This window comes from Pseudorasbora parva, chromosome 10 (assembly GCF_024679245.1).
Source record: "Pseudorasbora parva isolate DD20220531a chromosome 10, ASM2467924v1, whole genome shotgun sequence".
Classification (NCBI taxonomy): Eukaryota; Metazoa; Chordata; class Actinopteri; order Cypriniformes; family Gobionidae; genus Pseudorasbora; species Pseudorasbora parva.
In genome coordinates, this window is record NC_090181.1 from 35,927,437 (window position 1) to 35,949,219 (window position 21,783).

Sequence of the window (21,783 nt, forward strand, 5' to 3'; positions counted from 1 at the left end):
ATTTAATGTTACACAAGTTACATTTGCAGCATTGTATTAACTTATTTCCGCTCATTTGCACATTTTTAAAATTACATCTTCCTTTTTAAACAGGCGATATAAAGAATTAATAATTTACTATTATTAAATGAAATATAATTGTATAATTGTAATTTATTTCAGTATTGTGATAATACCGTATACCGTTATAAAAGCTTCAGCAATTAATCGCAACAAGAAAAACTGATTCCAGCACATGCCTACTCATGACACATAGTAACAAAGCTTAAGGTAATCCTAAAATTTTGGATTTTTTTTAATTGAAATTAGCCTAACTTTTACCAGTTGAGACATGCCTTCACAAGCACCTGTAAGAGTTATATTTGTGATGTTTAACTTAGTAGAGGTCCTATGAAAGGTTGTTTGAAAGTATGGTTTATATTCTGCTAGGTGACAATAGTGTTTGGAATGCATAATATATTGGAAACATATTGTTATTGGCCGATAAATTATTTTTTATGTTATCGTTATCTATCCAATAATAAAATTGTACAGATATATTCATGCCAATAAATAATGCTGAGACACTTCAGCTGCGCTGTCCACCATGATGGGTTTGAATTGCTTCAAATATGATTAGAATCAGTGGTTAAATTGGGAAGGGGCTCTCCAGGGTTCAGCCCCAGCACAAACGCCTGATCCTTTGTGTCCTGATGTCTACTGGAAATTGTGCCACATAAAATTTGATGAAAGTGATGCTTTTGAAAACATATTTCTGACAATAAATTAAAGATTTTTTAAACGGCATGTCTATTTTCTCTTGGCGGAGATCAATTGGGACAGGCCATATTCTTGTTCAGCCTAGATGGTGACGGATAAATAATGAATGGTCCTGGAGATCCCGTAGTTGCGCAGGATGTGGAATTGTGCAAAAGTTCCAGAAATGTAAAAAAAAGTACCCTGGCCTTGAATGACAAGGTACAGAAAATAAGAATAAATCAAAATTAAATAACCAAGACTAGGTTGACCATGTGATGTTTCTCTGGAGATATTTTGAGCATTTTACTTCAGACACAGGATTGTCAGCAAACTCCCAAGAGAACTGCTAGCTGTCTACTCAAAATAAACTAGCAATCTATTCATTCACCATATTTGTGTTTGTGCTGTTTTAATTACAGAAATATAGGACTTGCTAGCCTTTCTTTTAGCTACCAAGCAACCTTTCCACAAGGATAGATTGATTTTATTTTTGTGACTTGTGCATACCTTGATGTGAAATGACGCAGAGTAGGCTCTGTGTGTGTAGGGCTGGACAATAATTCAATATCAATATATATATCGCGATATAATTTTTTTCAATAACGGTGATATGATTTTTAAACACATTTCCGATATTTCGATAAACACTACAGCATTCCTCACTGACTGACGTTCAGGGTGCAGCCGTCAGAAAGAGCAGAACATGATTGGCTACTTGCGCGATGATGTACACCACAGAAACGCAGTCAGTGCTCAGCAGTAGTAGGCTGATAGAGCCAACGCGGCAAGTTTAGCTACAAAAAGAGTTTCCCTGACCGCAACACAAATGTGACTGAACGAACTTCCACAAGTAAGGAGAAAGAAATAGTTAATAAGAGAAGAAAGACTAACGTTAATTCAGTGGGGTGGAAGTGGTTCGGAGTGTCCCCCGCACTTTTAATAGTGTATTTTCATCCCCCGCACTTTTACTGGGTCTCACCGGTCCTATTCGACCCGCTCCGAGTGGGATTCGAAACGGCGTTACCTGGAGCGAGGGCGGGCAAGTTAACAGGGACGCTAAAGACCGCTTGTTCTAACCTCGGTTGATTGCGCGCTTCTTGAGGTCACGGGCAAGTGTATACATAGAAACCAACGTGAATACATCAAGATTTAATTTCAGAGACAAAAAATAATCTATGCATGGCCTGTCATTTTATTCGTATCTAAATATGAGGAGGCTCTCACAGAAAGTCCAAAAGCGGATTCGTAGAACTACTGTCACGCTTGAGCTGCAGCTGAAGGAAAACAATCGTTATGAGCTGAAAGGTGACGACGACAGTCAGACGATTGCGACAATATATGAAAGCAATGAAGGATCATGGGCAACAAAACTGTTTTCAACACTGATAATAATCATAAATGTTTGTTGAGCATCAAATCCTAATATGAGAATGATAAGTGACACTGAAGACTGGAGTAATGATGATAAATTCAGCTTTGATCACAGAAATAAATAACACTTTACTATATATTCACGTAGTGAACAGATGATGTAGATCAGAATAATATTTCACTGTATTACGTTTTTTACTGCATTTTTAATTAAATAAATGCAGCATTAAATATATGCTATAGTTTTGCATAAATGGAAAATAGAGCGCTATGAATTGTTCTTCACTGAAATTTAAAACTTAAAAGAAAATGCTCAATAAACTGCGTCTGCGGCATAGGAACACTGTACGCTGTGAAGCAGATCCATCCGCTAGAATATTCTGAGTCAGGCTGAATCCTGGCTGAAGCACTTTTGTTTAATCTATATTAAGAATAATATAATCAGCCTATGTTATAGTTTAAACTTAAAGATATTAATATTAATAAAGTGAGAGTCTTATGTTTATTTGATGTTGATTTCACATTTCTTTTTCATATAAAGGCTAAATACAAATAAAAGGTGAACATAAATTTATTTGTACTGGTTTTATTTCTAAAATATTATATAGTTTTATAGGAGGACTATTCATAGACTTGGCAAATACATTTTTCAGAAGTTTGTAGGTACAGACATCCTTTGTGGCAGTTCTTAGTAGTTTTTTCTAAAGCTTTTATATAGTTCATATCGATATCGGAATTATATCGTATCGACCGAAATTAAGAAAAATATTGTGATATGAATTTTGGCCATATCGTCCAGCCCTATGTGTGTGTGTGTGTGTGTGTGTGTGTGTTGTAGTAGTAAAGATAGAGAATGTGAGAATGAAGTTTGTGTGAGGTGGACCTTGTCACTCACTACAGACCCAAATCTTCTCAGCTGTTATATGACAGCTACTGTCATATGCTGTCTCTTCATGTGACACATTATGTTTGGCACATTGTATGGGTCACTATATCATAAGGTAAAATCAAATCAAATCACCTTTATTTATATAGCACTTTTTACAAATACAATTGTTTCAAAGCAGCTTCACAGTGATTTGATTCGGCTGTACAGCCACAGCTGTTATCCAGCTAATTTCAATTATAATATAGTGTCAATGTGGGCAGATCGGTAATATAGTTGAAATTTAGGTTAAGACCTAATTAATTAATTTTATTTGTATATTTAGTTGAATAACTTAGATCATAATTTTAGGTTTATTGTCCCCAACTGAGCAAGCCAAGCCAAAGGCGACAGTGGCAAGGAACCAAAACTTCATCAGGGCATGATGGAGAAAAATAAACCTAGGGAGAAACCAGACTCAGTTGGGGTGCCAGTTCTCTTCTGGCCTATTAACACACCGTGTATGATTATTATTCTGGCAACCTTACAGGTCAGAAATCATAATAGATCGGAATATTCGAAAATTTTGGGTAACACACAGGAGACAAGTTTGTTTAGGATGGCGTGTGGATTACACAAGAGTATGAATATTTGAAAGATCGGAGTCATCGTGCCGTAGATGAGTTTGTGTCCATGGAGTTACACCTTCATGACAAGCACAGTTAAGTTTGCTTGTGCATTCACAGATTTTTGTGCCATTGTAAGTTTTAATATTATATTTATTCTGTGTATATCTGATTCATCTTAAATAGAAATGCATATCGTTAATAACTGTTGGGACTGTTAAATTTATAACACTGTAATGAGAAAATGTTTGTAATAAAACATTGTGAATTCTCTGGGTTTAGTTGGGTTTCAGCGGGCTGTTGTGGGAAGAATGCATTCTGATCAGCACAGTAAAGTTTGCTTGTGCATTCGGGTCATTATAGGCATATGTCATAAAATTAAGTTTTATGTACTATAAACATCTGATTAATCTCATATAGCATGCATTTCATAGATTACATAACCTGCAGTGCTTCATTGTACTGGTGACAATCTTCAGTTTCAGTGTGCACTCTCAAACAGGGGAAGACAAGAGTTATAGGCCTTTTGACTACTTAGTTCACCTGTCCCTGATTTTGTGCAAATATAAGTTGTAATATTATATTTTATATATATTGTATTATATTTTGTATAAATATAATTGTTCTCATGTATGATGAGTTTAGTTGTCAATTAACCTTCTAAGCGCTTCAGTTTTTGGTTGTTTATTCTCTTCAGCTTCAGCGCAGACAAATATTTTTGTTAGTAAAAAAATATTTGTGTTTATTAACAGTCCATTCACAGTGCATTACCTAATGTTAACAAAAACAATTTTGGATCTGAAACTGTTGAGATTAACTTGAACTAAGATTAATAAATCCTGTGGAACTTTTGTTCATTTATTCTTGGTTAACTAATGCTAACAAAAAAATAAACCCTTATTGTAAAGTATTACCATTTTTTAAAGAAACTAAGTTGGCCATAGGAGAGTACATTTTATTTTTAAAAGTTAAGGAATCTTACACTGGTTCAAATTAGGGTACTGTACTGTATAGGTTTGATTCATGTTGAAGTTTTTGGGACATTTCTTTTAATGGTGAGCTTTTTGTTTTGTAATCCGGCTCTCAAAGTCTATAAAAATGTGTACTTAGATTTATCGGCCTATATATTGATTATCGCCTTTCAATTATAAAGAATTATTGGCCACAAATTTCATATCGGTGCATCCCCAAGTAGTGTCGCAGAAACTACATAATTCACCTTTAAAGAATAAGAACAAAGGTCTTACCAGGCACAATAAACATCCCCACTGAGAAGCTGGCGCTTGAAAAATGCCGTACAAAGACTGAGAGCTCCCTTCTCATCTTCCTCAGACTCCAAATTACAAATCATGTCCAAAGCCTCCTTACAGTCTACCTCCTTTATCTACCAAACATAACAGAGTGAATTTAGGTTACACATTAATTGCAATAGCCAAGCTTACACAAATTAAATACATAATAAAATAATGGTAATAATAATAATAATAATAATAATAATAATAATAATAATAATAATAATAATAACAGATTAATGAAAGGGATATTTCACATAAAAAGGAAAATGTTGTCATTGTTTCATCTTTTGTAACACAAATGAATATTTTGGTTTTATTCAAATATAAACACTAAACAACACACAATCATAATATACATCAAACAGGGTAAACACAGAAGCCCAATGGGGTTTATTCCTGCATGCCAAACAAGTAAAATTGAATATGCTTACCATATTCAAAGAACTCTATGTATATGCGTTGATCAAGGATGGGAGCATATTAAAAATATTCATTTGTGTTGTAAAAAATGAATCAAAGTCTTCTGGTATTGGAACCACATGTGAGAATAGTGAAGAGAATAAATGTTAACTTTTTGGCCCCACTTTATATTAAGTGGCCTTAAGTACTATGTACTTACATAAAAAATAAGTACAATGTACTTACGGTGTTCAAATTGTATTGTAAAACACTTTTGCTGATATTGAGGTGGGATACGGGTAGAGTTAGGGACAGGTTTAGTGGTGTGGGTCAGTTTAAGGGTAGGGTTAGGTGTAAGGGAAGTGCCAACTGTGTAATTACAAATGTAACTACGTAAATTAATTACAGACGTAATTACATGCAGGTATTTTTTAAAATGCAAGTACAATGTAAAAACATGTATGTACACAATAAGTGCAATATATCAAATGATAAATTAAAATGATAGTACATAGTACTTTAGGACACAATATAAAGTGGGTCTGACTTTTTTAATTAAAATTTTGGTTGAACTAACCCTTTAAAAACGATTATATCCTGACACAGAAGAGAGACATTTATATTGTGCAAGGCTATGTATTTTAAATATTATTGAAATATTTAGTTTGAAGTTCAAAAAAACAAAAACATTTTAACTGTAGGAAGTAACCTAAACAGCCCAAACAGCTAAATTCAGCAAATAAAGAGAGCAGAAATAAATTTGTAAATATGCTTGGACTTCAGCATTAATACAATATAGACTGATTCTAAAAAAATAAAATAAAAACTCTCACCTCTTGCATAAGTTCTTGTTGTGGCTTTATTTCACACAGACATACGAGGTAGATTTGTTTAAAGTTCTTCTTTCCTCCAAATTCAGGAAACTCTGCGCATATCTTTGCTAGTATTGCAGCTTTATCCATTTGCTTCTGTTTGATGAGATGCTTTATACGCATATGAAGTAGATCAGGTCCTTCTTGAGACAAAAACTCATGTACTACAGAAGACGCACATCCAAATAAGTTAACAATAGCAGCAATACAATTATAAATGAATGTCAGTATTACCAAAATTATTAGTGAAAAATAAATTAAGTAAAACTAATTTAAGTAAAAAAAGTTTACCTTTCTCTACATTAGGAATGTCACTTGAGAGAATGCTACAGAGCGTGGCATTGGACCACACACCATTCTCCTCCACAAGAGTCAACAGAGTGTGAAGCTGCGAGTTTCCATGTGCCTGAAGGATGTCATGAGCCATCTGCATCAAAGAAACCGTCAACACAATTTAAAAACAAAGGTTTTAAACCTTTATTAACTCCACATCTAATCCAACCCATAACCTTTATATTCACTTGGTGACTGGCGTGTTGTTAATCCACAACAAAAATGACTTACATATTCTAAATAAATAGGATTACTTGTAAACATTCATATTTCAGTAACACTTTAGAAAATGATTAATTGACTACATTAGTTAACATGAACTAATAATGAACTGCACTTATAAAGTATGTATTTATATAGTTAAATATGATATAGTTAACATTAGTTAATGCACTGTGAACTAAAATTAACAAACAATGAACAGCTCAAGTTTTATTAACTAACGTTTACAAAGATGAACAAATAAAGTAACAAATGAACTGCTCATGGTTACTTCATGTTAGTTAATATATTAACTAATGGTAACTAATTACCATTATTCTAAAGTGTTACCCATATTGCTTGTTGCTCAAGAACCGATGCTTCTTCTTTTTAAGGGTGCTCTGGTCAGGATTTTTGGGGCTGATCACCAATTACTGTAAGCCATATTGGCCAATACTGATCACCGATATTACATGATAAATAGAAGCATTCTTAACAACAATATATTTTAAGAACAAATACATTAAGAGTTGAGAAAGTATCATGAATTGAAATGTGAAACATATTCCATTGCCTCTCTTAGAGGTGATTAGGAACAGCTTAGAACTTGAGAAATATAGTATTCCTTTGAAATAAATAATACAAATTGTAATACAAAACAGAAGTTTTCAATAGAAAGCAATCAAATGTAAAGGACAAACTAAGACCTAACGCACAGAACCATAAAACCACATTTCCTAACGGTTTATGTACACTAACAGTATTATTATGTAAGACATGACTGCATGACCGAAGCATGCAACACAGCTTCTTGTCCAAGCCCTGGTCATTTCTAAATTTGACTATTGCAATGCGCTTCTGGCTGGACTTCCATCTTGTGCAATCAAACCGCTTCAAATGATCCAGAACGCTGTGGCACGTCTTGTATTCAATGAGCCCAAAATGGCTCATGTCACACCTTTATTCTCTATATGAAATCCCTCTCTAGAACTTTTTCTTTCATTGTTCCTGGTTGGTGGAACGATCTTCCGTCCTCCATACGCACGACAGAATCACTCGCTTCATTCAAAAGACAGGTAAAAACTCATCTCTTCCATGAGCACTTAATCTTCCATTTAAAAAAAACAAAAACACAAAAACACCCTCTTTCCTCCTCTATTTCTCCTTTCTTCTTCCCTTTTCTGGGTTTTGCTACTCTGAGCAGTATACAAATCTTGGTATTTGGGGCACTTTTTGTGTTTCTCTGCCTCTTCTTGACGGATCGCTTCCTGTTCTCCTGAGTTGTAAGTCGCTTTGGATAAAAGCGTCTGCTAAATGCATAAATGTAAATGTAAATGACCGACTTTGTTTAAGCGAATACTCATCAAGCCAGGCCTTTTGACACTATATTGCCGAAGGTTATGGGATTCCTGCCTTTAGGGGAGAGCGGGGCACAACCTAAAGCTTTTTGACCGTCTCAGTTTGTGTAAATCCACTTGGGGTTTAGAATATTTTTTTCCCACATTAATTGCACATGTCTAGTACAATTATGTGGTTTTGTTTCATTATAGTGTATACTTTTTTCTTGATTTACCCTTTTTTCTTGGGTACATTGTAACATGTGAGTGGGCACATTGTAACATGAGCAAATGACAGCTTAAAAAGTTATCTGAAATAATCAAAAAATATCCAAAACAAACTAAAATATTTTGTCAAAAAAATACAATTATTACCTTTTTGAAATAAAATAATGGCATTTTTTTATCATTAAAAATACACATACTTTTGATTTTCACAACAAACACATTGCTAATACAGCTGTACAGCATAGTTAAAAAGAGAATAAATAATTTCTGAACATCTGAACATCCTTATTTACCATTTTCTCATAATTTCTTAAAAGAATTCATAAAAGTATAGAATATAATATCATAGTTCTAATAGGGGCTCATTGTAACGCAGTGTTACAATGTACCCCACCTGCGCGACGGATTTAAACCACGGCTCGCGTTTTCTGCTGGTTAGATCAGCATTAAAGAACGATCTCAACTGTTAAATAACAGATATAAGATTCAAATAATATCAGATTTGTCTTATTTTAAATAAACACAAAAAAGAGACATTTTTTACTTTTACTATGGTAAAATAAATGTTCATTGATATCTTCCAAAGATTTTTGTTAATTTTGGCACTATTTTTTCTCTATATAATGTTGATATGGCAACTAGTAAATACACAAAGTTCGTCATCCTGGCATGTGTGGAAAGTGTTGAACCATGCATGTTACAATTGACCCTGCGTTAGGTTGTGCCTGCGCTGCCCTACATGCACATGCACTTTAATGACATCCAATTCTTAATCCGTATGGTTTACCACCCTATGCAGCTATAACATCTTCAAGTCTTCTGGGAAGGCTTTTCACAAGGTTTAGGAGTGTTTTCATGGGAATTTTTCTATTCTCCTAGAAGCGCATTTGTGAGGTCAGGCACTGACATTGGATGAGAAAGCCTGGCTTGCAGTCTCCGCTCTAATTCATCCTAAAGGTGTTCTATCTGTTTGAGGTCAGGACTCTCCACACCAAACTCGATCATTCATGTCTTTATGGACCATGCTTTATGCACTGGTGCGCAGTCTTGTTGGAACAGAAAGGGGCCATCCCCAAACTCTTGAAGGACCTGCATCACATCGTCTTGTACCACTGTTTGAAGAATCCATCTTCCAGAATCTGGCAGTACGTTTTGAGAGTTCATTTTTTGTCTGTCTCCTACCCTGTCTGTTGTCTCTCCTGACCCTAAAGTCTGTTTTGATTTTGGAACATGTTTTTTTTAAACAGTAGGTGCGTTTACATGGAGCACTGTAATCGGTTTAAAAGACCAATTCGAATGAAAATGCTCCATATAAACACATCAATCTGGGAAAAATGCCCAAACCTAATTAAATTGTAATTGGTTTGAGAGGGGTGGGATAAAACTTTTCATGAATCGATCAAATGAAAAATTCCACCATGTCAATAACCTGATCCGATTACTATGACGTGATATACAGCGTGCGCCTCCATGAAGAGTGCACACTGTGGCTCACACTAGGCTATTCATAGTTTTCACGTGTCATCACACACTTATAGGAATGCCCACCTGCAGGGCAAAACAAGGCTTTCCTCCATTGACCGCCAGACATTTTATTATAGGTAGCCATAGCCTGTGTAGCCATAGCCTGTGTAGCCATAGCCTGGCTCTGCCCTCCTTTGTACTTCTGCTTAATTTTCATTTTCCTTCAGTACTACGTCTGGGACTGCGGTGCATTCTTAGGTTTTCTTCGAACAAATTTTACCAGTCCAATCAGCGAACAGAGGGAGTAGCGGAGAACAATGACGTTGATGTCACGAGGTATTTTGAGTTGTAGTTCAGTAATGGCGGCGGAGAGATATGAGAACGAAACCATTCATTCCATTGTGGCACCACTGCCGAATATCCAGAAGTTAAAGCCGAAGCAATAACAATCTTTGCTGGGGTTTATTAAAGCCGAAGCAATAACAATCTTTGGTGGCCATGATGTTGTGGCCCTCCTCCCCAACAGGGTGAATTCGGGAAGTTTGATTTTCCAGCTCGCTCCGTTAGTGGTGAAGGAATTGCTGAAGGCCTATTCGGACGGAAATTCGGAGGTAATCCTCGTGGGGTCGGAAGGTATTGCTATCATTTACAGGGGCTACTAGTCAGTGATTTTATTGCCGTCCATTTCCCACCAAATCCCCGGCCGAGTTACCTACTGCTTTTGACAAACACCAAGGTTGTGTGGTGATGTAATAGCTGTCCGAATCCACATCTCTGAGTTTTCAAGAATATATATTTACAACATACAATCATGTTTCGGACCACGTGAGCGGCACGTTCTTGATCACAATACTCTCCCCTCCACCGTGGCGTGAATAATTCACAATCGGAAATGCACAAGTTTTAGGTTTTATCACTGAGGTGGCCTGCACAAGTGCACATTTATTTTAATGGATTTGTGTGAAACAGGCGAAGGGCACATGACGCACATCAAATAGGCAAATAGGTTTCTGTGTTTAGTAAACCCATTAACCAAGCCATCTGGTATATATTCTTTATACTCTAACTTATTACATTTTTTAAATAATAATACTAATTAGTAATGCTGTTGTCTGATGCTTATGAGTGAAATATTGCTTAATTCTGTATAATTCTGCATCACAATTTAATCATCCAGGTCCATCCACCATTTCCGCAGATGCTGCACGTTAGGTGCTAAAAACATTTAATGAAATCTTGTCTCTGACCTTGACTGAAGATTGAAACTCTTCCCATAAGGCACCAGGGATGTTCTCGGAGAATGACAACAGAAGATTCAGACAGCTCCTAGCATGGAACAAGAACATCTATTGAGTAAATTTCTTTTACTGTGTTTAAAATTACTCACTTGTTAACTTATGCACTGTTCTCAGAGTGAAAAGCACAGTGCACTATATGGTAAAAACTAAACAAAAAACAGTGAGCGAATATGGACTGTTACGTACAGACTTTGCACCAGAGATAATTGCAGCTGTGTAGCTATTTGAACCAGATTGGCTGCACAACTGAATTATACAATTATAAACAATAAAGAATTACAATGAAATACTGAATTCTGTATTGATGAAAATGTACAAAAATAGCCTAAATGAAGCAAGCGATCAACTAAAATCCAACAATATGAATATAAAACACAAATGGTTCTGCAAACCAGGTAACATGAGCAGTCTCTATTATTGTTACTGTATTATTTTAATATGCAATAAGCATAGCAATTAGCATCTATTACAGTGATTTAATCAAGGCTAAGATGTGTCCTAAAACACTAGCAACCACTGTCGTCCTGTGGCTAAAGTAATAAATCAGATTTACACAGGCTCAGACACACGGTCCCATGATTTTGATTGAATTAATCCACAATTTAACAGTTTGAGCCATACAGGTGCTGGTCATATAATTAGACTATCATCAAATGTTGATTTATTTCACTAATTCCATTCAAAAAGTGAAACTTGTATATTATATTCATGCATTACACACAGACTGATATATTTCAAATGTTTATCTCTTTTCATTTTCAGGGATGCAAACACATGTATGGTCAAAAAAGAGAGAGGTAACCCAACCCCTTATGTACAGTGAGCTATATACTACATATTAATTGATACTAAATTAAGTTCGAAATAGACCCCCCCCCCCAAATAAAAATAAATAAATAAATAAAAAATAAACAAAATAAAAATCTTACTCCAACCTGAACTTGCACAACCCGAGTGCATTTTTACGGAGAGACTTATCGTCTCGGCACTCACATGGGAGGTCGAATCGAAGGTGAAATCGGCCTTAGAAGGGGTAACGCCTCCGCCCGGTGGCCCACCAAATCGTTTATTTGTGCCTGAGGGAGTTCGGTCCGACATAATTCAATGGGGTCATAGCTCCAATGTAGCTTGCCATAGAACCAAATTTTTGGTAAAGCAACAGTTCTGGTGGCCTGGTATGGCTCGTGACATTCGGGAATTTGTATTGGCTTGTTCAGTTTGCGCCTTGGGTAAGACTTCCAATCGTTCCCCAGATGGGTTACTCCAACCGCTGTCTGTTCCTTCAAGACCCTGGTCCCATATCGCTCTAGATTTCGTTCCGGGCCCATATATTTCTGTGTCTCACTCAGTCTTGTGTCAGATCGTTGCAGTGTATCCTGTGGGTTTCCTGTGTGTTTCGTGTTCGTCATGGGATTGCTTTGCTCCGGTTCCAGCCGACCATGTCTGCCCATTGCCTCCCTGCTTCACGGACGAACATCTAGTGCCCTGCCGTCTCCCCTTCATGGACTGAGCTGCCGTTGAGAGGTGTCGTCACACATGGAATAGAGCCCGTGAGACTATGCTCCATGTAGGTAGACGCACCAAAGTGTGGCTTTCTACTAAGAACATTCCTTTGCGCTACGTAAGTAATAAGCTCGCTCCTAAATTCTTTGGCCCGTTTCCTGCCACTAAGATCACTAGCCCAGTAACAGTCCACCTCAAACTACCTCCAGCGTACGGGAGGATTCATCCCGCCTTTCATGTCTCCAAATTAAAACCTGTTTTTCAGTCCCGCATAAATCCGCCGCACCTCGTAGATGGGGAACCTACGTATTCGTTTAACCACATTTTGGACTCTAGACGGAGCAGACACAGATTTCAGTACTTGGTGGACTGGGAAGGTTACGGTCCGGAGGAGAGAAGTTGGGTTCCTGCCAGGGACATATTGGATCATTCCCTTATCGATGAATTCAATCGACAGGTAGGTCCTCCTGGGAGCGCCAGGAGGCGCTCTTAGGGGGAGGGGTACTGTCACGGTTCATGAATTCATCGTCTCGTTCTGTCTGTGTTGTGTGGTGTTGTTGGAGGCGTGGTCACTAATTACTCATCACCGATCACTCTCACCTGCTGCACCTCATCGCCTTTCTGCCTTATGAGACATTACTGTTCTGATCGACCTTGTCTATTGGGAGTAATAAACTATTGTTCATTCGCAATTGGATCCTTCTGTTCTTTCTTACCAGCGCACACGACACCTAGAGCTTTCCCACAGACTTGAGAAATAGGCTAAAGGACAGCACCTGGCCACATGCATGCATGTCACCATTAATGGCCACACCACCCACTATAGCATGCAATTACTAAAGAGCCTTAAGAGATCTTTTATGAAAAGCCCAGAAAAATTAAGTGTTCACAGATTGGGTGTGGCCTTTGCCATTAAGATAACATTTTCAATAAATTGTAAATAATCTTTTTCTGGGTTGTGCCGTTTCATTTTTCCCTTATCAATTTCTACCAATACTGTAAATGAAAGCTGAAAATTAACACAAAAGACATGAATAATCCTGTTTACAATTATAAAATGAAGGTTTCTATTTGTGACCAGTTCAAGGTACGTGCTGCTATTATCATGCCTTGAATCTGTGGATGGTATGTCATAGTTGTCTCAATGTCCATTTCTATCCACAAAACTTGCCAGAAGTCATGGTTCAAGAGGTTATAAAAAATAAAAATAGAAGTGTGTATATATATATATATATATATATATATATATATATATATATATATGTATATATATATATGTTTGCATATATATATATATATTAATAACACAATTCCATTCCATTACTCCTTTAATATGTCTACATTAATAATATAATTATTAATATAATAAACTTTTATATGAATATATCACATATGTCTGCCATAATTGCATGGTGCAGGGATTGGATCTGAAGCACTGGGAGTTTTCCTGGTGGGCCGCTGTACAATGCGAGTCGGCCAGTTGGTTTTACTACTAGAGATGCGTGGATCAAAAGATGCGTGGATTCTAACATTATCCGAATCTGCTACCCAGACAAACCTGTTTTTCTCTGATGTAGATATCTGCACCTGATTTCCACATAATAAATATTCTAATTCTCAATATGGTATCAATAATCATAATATGGTTAATCATAATATGGCATTATATTACCCTAAAGTAGACTTTTAAATTAACATTTATTTCCTTAATAGTCTAAAAACGGGCTTTACTCCCTTCAAATCGAAATTTCAATTGAAATAACAATAATTTCACTCCCTGCAACTTCCTGAAAACACACACACACACACACACACACGCGCACATGCACTATTTGTTTTAAATATGTTAGATATAGTTACATTAGATAGTTAAAGTTATTAAGCAATATCTCGTTGTTGCCTTTGTGTTTTATGTAATGACCACTAGGGAGTGTTCTAAGCATATGTTTTCCTTGATTGTTGGCCTGTTTAACACAACATTGTTTTGAGGCCTGAAATGCAAACTTTTGGAAAAAAAAGAGGCCTTTAAATGGTCTCTCAGTCTACAGGTCCTTCTAAAAAAATTAGCATATTGTGATAAAGTTCATTATTTTCCATAATGTAGTGATACAAATTAAACTTTTATATATTTTAGATTCATTGCACACCAACTGAAATATTTCAGGTCTTTTATTGTTTTAATACTGATGATTTTGGCATACAGCTCATGAAAACCCAAAATTCCTATCTCAAACAATTAGCATATTTTATCCGACCAATAAAAGAAAAGTGTTTTAATAGTCACGACGGCTGTCTTACCCATGATTGCAGTTGAGTAATGAACCAGGCTGGGAGTTTGTAAAAGCCTCAGGAATCTTTTGCAGGTGTTTGGAGTTAATAAGTTTAAGTTAATGATTAGGTTAATAGCTTGTTAAGAGAACCTTTTCATGATATGCTAATTTTTTGAGATTTGGAATTTTGGGTTTTCATGAGCTGTATGCCAAAATCATCAGTATTAAAACAATAAAAGACCTGAAATATTTCAGTTGGTGTGCAATAAATCTAAAATACATGAAAGTTAAATTTTTATCATGACTTTATGGAAAATAATGAACTTCAACACAATATGCTAATTGTTTTAAAAAGAAGGACCTGTAGTTCTGTAGGCTACACAATCATGGGACTAATGGACTGCTGACCTGACAGTTGTACAAAATATGACCATTGACACCTTGCACAAGGTGGGCAAGACACAAAATGTCATTGCAAAGGAGGCTGGCTGTTCACAGAGCTTTGTGTCCAAGCACATTAACAGAGAGGCGAAGGGAAGGAAATATGTGGTAAAAAAAAAAGTGTACAAGCAATAGGGATAACAGCACCCTGGAGAGGATGGGTCCAAAACAAAACCCATTCAAAAATGTGGGGGAGATTCACAAATGCAAGACATGGGTTTCAGCTGTCGCATTCCTTGTGTCAAGCCACTCTTAAACAACAGACAGCGTCAGAAGCGTCTCGCCTGGGATAAAGACAAAAAGACTACTACTGAGTAGTCCAAAGTTATGTTCTCTCGTATAAAAGTAAATTTTGCATTTCCGTTGGAAATCAGGGCCCCAGAGTCTGGAGGAAGAGAGGAGAGGTACACAATCCACATTGCTTGAGGTCCAGTGTAAAGTTTACAGTCAGTGTTGGTTTGGGGTGCCATGTCATCTGCTGGTGTTGGTCCACTGTGTTTTTGAGGTCCAAGGTCAACGCAGCCGTATACCAGTTTTAGAGTGCTTCATGCTTCCTGCTGCTGACCAACTTTATGGAGATGCAGATTTAATTTTCCAACAGGACTTGGCACCTGCACAGTGCCAAATCAACCAGTATCTGGTTAAAGGACCATGGTATTCCTGTTCTTAATTGGCCAGCAAACTCGCCTGACCTTAATCCCATAGAAAATCTATGGGGTATTGTGAAGATGCGATATGCCATTATGCCAAACCCAACAATGCAGAAGAGCTGAAGGCCACTATCAGAGCAACCTGGGCTCTCATAACACCTGAACAGTGCCACAGACTGATCGACTCATGACATGCTGCATTGCTGCAGTAATTCAGGCAAAAAGAGCCCCAAGAGTGCTGTACATGCCCATATTTTTCATGTTCATACTTTTCAGTAGGCCAAGATTTCTAAAAATCCTTTCCTTGTATTGGTCTTAAGTAATATGGTCTAATTTTCTGAGATACTGAATTTGGAATTTTCATGAGTTGTCAGTTCTAAACATCAAAATTAAAAGAAATAACCATCTAAAATATATTAGTCTGTGTGTAATTAATTTGAAACTTAGTTTGAGAATAGTAATTTTGACATGTGATTGACTGCATTGATCATCTCAAGCGCATATGTGCTGAAACGGGAGTCCTCAAAATGAAAGTACAAACATCATTTAAATCACCATATCACATTAAGTTTTAGTAGGTAAGTATGATTATTCAAAGCATTCCAGATGTTTTTCTCTTATATAGTGCATTAATAGCGGGATAGGCGGGACATAGCAAGCACCAGGAAAGTCTGTAAATGGGCGTGTCTGTGTAAGGGATCCAACAAATGCCTGCATTGAAAGTGTGAGTACATTTTTTTTTTTTTTTTTTTTTTTACGTTTATGGAATTTCAGTGACATTACTACATTAAACTACTGACTATAATAATATTGAACATAATGTAAAATAATGCAATGGGGGAATGTTTGTGGGTTCTGATAATACTAAAATAATAATAATCATAATAATAATCATATTTAAATAAAAATAACAAAAAAGTATTCATTTTGGCTTAAAATATCAAATATAAATATTGAATCATGACATTAGTAAGACACCCCAACCTCTGCCAACTGATGGCAAACCCATTTTTTTCACAAACAGGCTATATATGACTCAACTTGAAGAATGACAAACACATGTAATAGCACAAACTCTCTCTCTCTCTCTGTGTGTGTGTGTGTGTGTGTGTGTGTGTGTGTGTGTGTGTGTGTGAAGGAGCTGCCTGAGCCCCGCCTCTGCCTTAGACAAAATGAGCAGTCGAAATGTGAAATACATTTTTATGTAAACAAACATGCATGTAAACATAATAGGCAATATATAGCATCACCAAAACCTCTTGCAGTCATGTCCAAATATAGTTTGATAAGTCAATATATTTATTGCTATATCGTTATATAGTTATATATAGATAGATAGGTAGGTAGGTAGGTAGCTACAGTTAGTATTAGCTTTTGCTGTGATATCACCACTGGCATCAGTAAATGTGAAATTAGACGCTTTTTAGTCTATTTCCAGCAACAACAACACAATTATATTGTACAATATATTGTCATCGAGAAATAACAATACTTATGTTGTGAAATACAATGTTGGTCATGTCATGTTGAGTAATCGTGTTAAATAATCATGGTTTAAATGCTAAACAAAATAACTGTGATTGATTGTTGCCATGTGTTTAACACAACTTTGAGTTTTAATGTTTTAAAACCTCATATCCAGTTCAAATTATTAAAATATAAACAAATTATCCCTTAAAAGAAAGACCAAGCATGCAAACCGATGCCAACCCATCTTGGTCTATACTCACCATGACAACTTGTCCAGCACATCTGTTAAGTGTTCACATTCAGGGCTGAGAAACGGGCTAGCCTCAGCGCAACACGTTATAGCTACCGTGTACATCTCCAACAGAGGAAGCGGATCTTCATCTGGTCTCCACTGACATCCATGCTGCATCAAAACCTGAAATAAAAAAGCCATAAATGAGTCCAAACTGCTCATATAAACTCTACTGCTGTGGTATGATGATCAGTGATGGCCCAAAGCCAATAACAAAGGCATCTAACAGTACAAAAAATAATAAGTAAGTAAAAATAATGAAATACGGCTTATCTGATAAAAAGTAGTGATTGGTATATTATAAAAACACATGTGGATCAAATTCAGTATTGATAGGATCTAGCATTGTTAATTTAATCTGATGTAATCAAAGACTTTGACATACTGATAATTGAGAACACATCTGTTTTCTTAAAAAAAGACATGAAAATTACAAAATCACCTCGATGTTACATCAGCTGATTTTATAGATATTTATTTATAATTAGGATTATATGATTATATATATATAGCTTAAATAACTGCCCTGAGTGAAAGTAAATGCTGCTGCTACAATAAGCTAATGTGTTAGCCATCAGAAGCTGTGACCATTCCATACAAACAAACAGTATGACTGTAAGATTTAATGACTGTAAAACACAATCATGCCTCATCTCTTCAGCATACACCTTTTTGTGTTTTTCCCATCATATTTATGAATGACTGTATTAGTATTGTTAGTTTTGTTATCGTTGGTGCAGCGATGCAAACATGCAGCATCGTCTACAAACAAAGACTGGCAGATTAAAACGCATGAATTAAGTCGTACTTGACAGAAATCCCGACAAAAACTATTGGAGGCGTCTAGCGTCGATTCGGAGATCCTTTTTAATTCAGAAATAAGATCCTGAAATTTTTGTCGGAGGGCCACAGCCTCAGTCGCGCTGCCCTCCTCCTCCGCCATCTTCGCTGCATTCACACCAGCCCAAATACCTCAAACTACTACGGCCAAGGCCTGATCCAAATATTCATGACCCGTGCATTCACTGTTAGAGGGTTACCGAGCAACGTCAGCACAGCCTAATTAATATTCACAAAAAAAAAAAAAAAAAAAAAACCGTACAGCAACGTAATAGAGCGATGCCTACTATGCATATTTAATATGTATGACTGGGAAGCAGTCGTCATAGCAACGGTCAAGAAAGTAGCCTACGTCAAAGAAACATAATTAATATTCAATCATAACCCAATCTTTTGTCATAGTAGTATTCGAAATGGCTAGAGAAGGCGATCCTGTTATGAGAGCGTCTCAATTCACAACAATAATAAACGGCAAAATCATTCTTTCTTTTAGCCTACTTTCCTTGAAAACCCCGCTTGCGATTTCATTAAACAACTTAAAAGAAAAACCATGAGATGAGAACATTGTTTTTGCCCCGTGTGTCCGTCCGATTTCATTTTTGTGTGTGTGTGTGTGTGTGTGTAAAAACAAAAACAAAAAATGCACAAGTCTGCTTAATACAGACATGCTGATATCACCACCATATATTATAGGACATAAACAGGCATAGAAAAATGATGGACAAAAAAAACTAATGTCAAGCAATCTTATTTTTAATTAATGTATTTGAACATGTATCTTACAGTGACAACAGAACAACTAGGCAATTATCAATAAAAGAGGGCTTAAATTAACCCAATATCAAGCAGAGCAATGCATTTTATAAATTATAAAATATTTAATTTTCTGCTCTTATTGTAGTGGCAGTAGGGCACAAATGTAGTTTACAATTATGGCAACTTTTAAGAATTGTTGAAAATAGTCTAGTCTTGAACATTTAGAAAATTAGTAGCCTACAGTAAATCTGCACAGGTAGCATACCGCTAACTTCATAACAATATATTTTTACTTAAATGATTAATAAAATCGTTGTGAATTAAAAACAGAAAATAAGCAGTTCAGTAAAATTAAAGGTAGACAGGAATATAACTACATGTAAGCAAACAAGTTTGAATAGTGTTTTAAGACTTGTGATAATAACAGGTGCTGCAGTGGCAGTCTGTGTGGTTCACTAGTTTGACATCATTGACAAGTACCTACAAATAAACACAACATTTTTTTATTAAATACATTTGAAAGAAATAATGTAATATAATAAAGCAGTGATTGTGATTTTACCCGTTTAACTTCTTTGGCTACACAGCATGTAGCTTCTGATGTGATATTTTTTGGAACAAGCATGGTTTTCTTGGACCTCAGGGGTGTGGGGTAAGCCCTAGAAAAGCAGCATCCCATACACTGATAGACAGGAGCCCCAGGTTTTGAGAAAATGTTGTTCTCCTTGAGTTTGCACTCCTCACATCCAACTTGTATATAAACACACAAATACATAATATGAAACTGCTGCGTTTTCCTTCACTTTTTTGTTAAGTTTTATAATTTAGTCACTGATGATTGAACTTACAGTTAGTCATATCATTTCTTGGATACAGTTGTCCAACATGAATAATCATTAAAAACACTAATATACTTGCTCCAGCATATCTTGTCGAAATCATGATGGCTAAAAAAGAAAACAGCTGAAAAAGGAACCACACTCACATTTTTAAAATGCATCAAATATGTATACACACATTGTTATATTTGAACATTTTGTGTGTATTATTTAAGATTACAAATATTTAATTTGAAAAACAAAACAAAAAATTACCTTTGTACTTGACTTCCAGTGCGATGTGATCAATCTGTCTTCTCAGACAGGTATCACTACCTTTTATACCTTGCTTACGCCTGCCCCATTTTCTGTGCGCGTGAGCATTGCATGTGATTGTTCCTTTGCTGACCTTGTAATCCATTAGTTAAATGAAGAACTGAATATGTACTGTAGTTTCAGTTAACTAAATTTTGACTTGAGCTCTGACTTTTTTACTGGCATTGAATTGTTGATCGTGACAACACACTCTAAGCTTGTACATAACACAATTGTTCTGTTTTCAATTCAAACCTCCAGATTGTTACATTATTTACGGTCAAATTAAGTAATCTGTAATTAACGTTGCCCCTCAACTCTTCTATAAACACAAAGTATCAATTGTCAAGGATGAATGTTTGCTTGCCTTGACTATCTTGCAATCTTTCCATCTGCAGCAAATCCACAAGACCTTGGTTTGGATTGTGTCGTTTCATGCCTGATGCAAAGGTAATTCAATATTTTAAATGCCAGATGGAGTCAGGAGTATGTGACATTAATTACAAACTGAGACAGTAAGGAAAGGCTAATGGCAACATGCAGACATATTCCAAAAAATGCTCATGTTCTCTTTTACATTTTATGCTATTTTAAAAATGCCATTTATTTTATTGTTAAGCTTTCACATTCTCTAATTAAAAAAAGGCAGTGTATTAAAACAAAATAAATAAAAGTTAAGTAACATTTTGAAGAGAACAAAATCAACATTTTTTAAAAACATAATTGTCTAGATGAAAAACAATTCTCAACAGATCTCCATTTCACAAAAATAGCTGAAGGCTTGAAAACATCTGCTCCCTTCTGATCAGACCTATCAAATAATCCTCTATAAACACTGCCGCTTCAGCTGAGTAGCGTTTAAACACCAAAGAATATCAAAGTTCTGGAATCAAATACATGCTTCCATCAAACATGTAAAAACAAGAATGTACTCATTTGTAATTTATTTTGGTGTTAAAAACTAGAAACTCATTTAAAAAAAAGTATCTCGTCCTAGATTAGCCAGTAGTTATACAAGAATAATAACACATGGATAACTCAGAACCAACCTAAGGTGCTGAACCTTTATAAATTAAATATGTCAAGACTTGTTGCGTGAACACAAACTATAGAGAAATTCAACAAACAAATTTTTCTTTTTAAGACTTCCTAAACTGTACTAAATCTCTAAACCGCAAGATTCAGGAAAAGTTTGTCAAATTCCTCTATCAGCACACACAGCCTCTAATCTAATAAGCCTTGGGGAGTATAAATTAGGCCTTCCCTTCACTTCAAAACAATACTTGTATGCCACAATTTTATTTTCTGCTTTGACTGAAGAGTTTTTTTTAGGCCATCATTTGCACAAAGGATTAAGACCTGCAAAAAGCCTGAAACTTGTGACCAGTGTTGGGGGTAATG

General features: G+C 35.9%; 2 protein-coding genes across 2 annotated transcripts in view; both read right to left on the reverse strand.

The window, feature by feature from the left end:
• Positions 1-18,663, reverse strand: part of znf292a (zinc finger protein 292a) — a 30,327-nt gene extending 11,664 nt beyond the window's left edge. Inside the window, exons 1-6 of the mRNA XM_067456003.1 lie at positions 18,462-18,663; positions 17,622-17,776; positions 10,977-11,055; positions 6,458-6,593; positions 6,128-6,330; positions 4,848-4,984 (exon numbers count right to left, since the gene is read on the reverse strand). Coding sequence (XP_067312104.1) covers positions 4,848-4,984; positions 6,128-6,330; positions 6,458-6,593; positions 10,977-11,055; positions 17,622-17,776; positions 18,462-18,596 — 845 coding nt within the window. The 5' untranslated portion in view covers positions 18,597-18,663. The remainder of the gene's footprint in view (positions 1-4,847; positions 4,985-6,127; positions 6,331-6,457; positions 6,594-10,976; positions 11,056-17,621; positions 17,777-18,461) is intronic.
• A 505-nt stretch (positions 18,664-19,168) lies between these two features.
• cga (glycoprotein hormones, alpha polypeptide) lies at positions 19,169-21,724 on the reverse strand. The gene is made up of 3 exons (XM_067456011.1): positions 20,098-21,724; positions 19,812-19,999; positions 19,169-19,729 (listed from the first exon to the last, which is right to left on the reverse strand). Exons 1-3 carry the CDS (start codon positions 20,189-20,191, stop codon positions 19,655-19,657), a joined length of 357 nt encoding a protein of 118 aa, XP_067312112.1. The 5' UTR covers positions 20,192-21,724; the 3' UTR covers positions 19,169-19,654.
• Between the last annotated feature and the right edge of the window lie 59 nt (positions 21,725-21,783).

What these genes read in the sequence shown, in the direction of transcription:
- cga (XM_067456011.1), bottom strand. Translation starts at nt 20,191, where the DNA reads ATGATTTCGACAAGATATGCTGGAGCAAGTATATTAGTGTTTTTAATG. An exon ending in AAGAAATGATATGACTAACT is followed by an intron (nt 20,000 to 20,097) that starts GTAAGTTCAATC and finishes TTTATATACAAG; the next exon opens with TTGGATGTGAGGAGTGCAAA. An exon ending in TAGCCAAAGAAGTTAAACGG is followed by an intron (nt 19,730 to 19,811) that starts GTAAAATCACAA and finishes GTTTATTTGTAG; the next exon opens with GTACTTGTCAATGATGTCAA.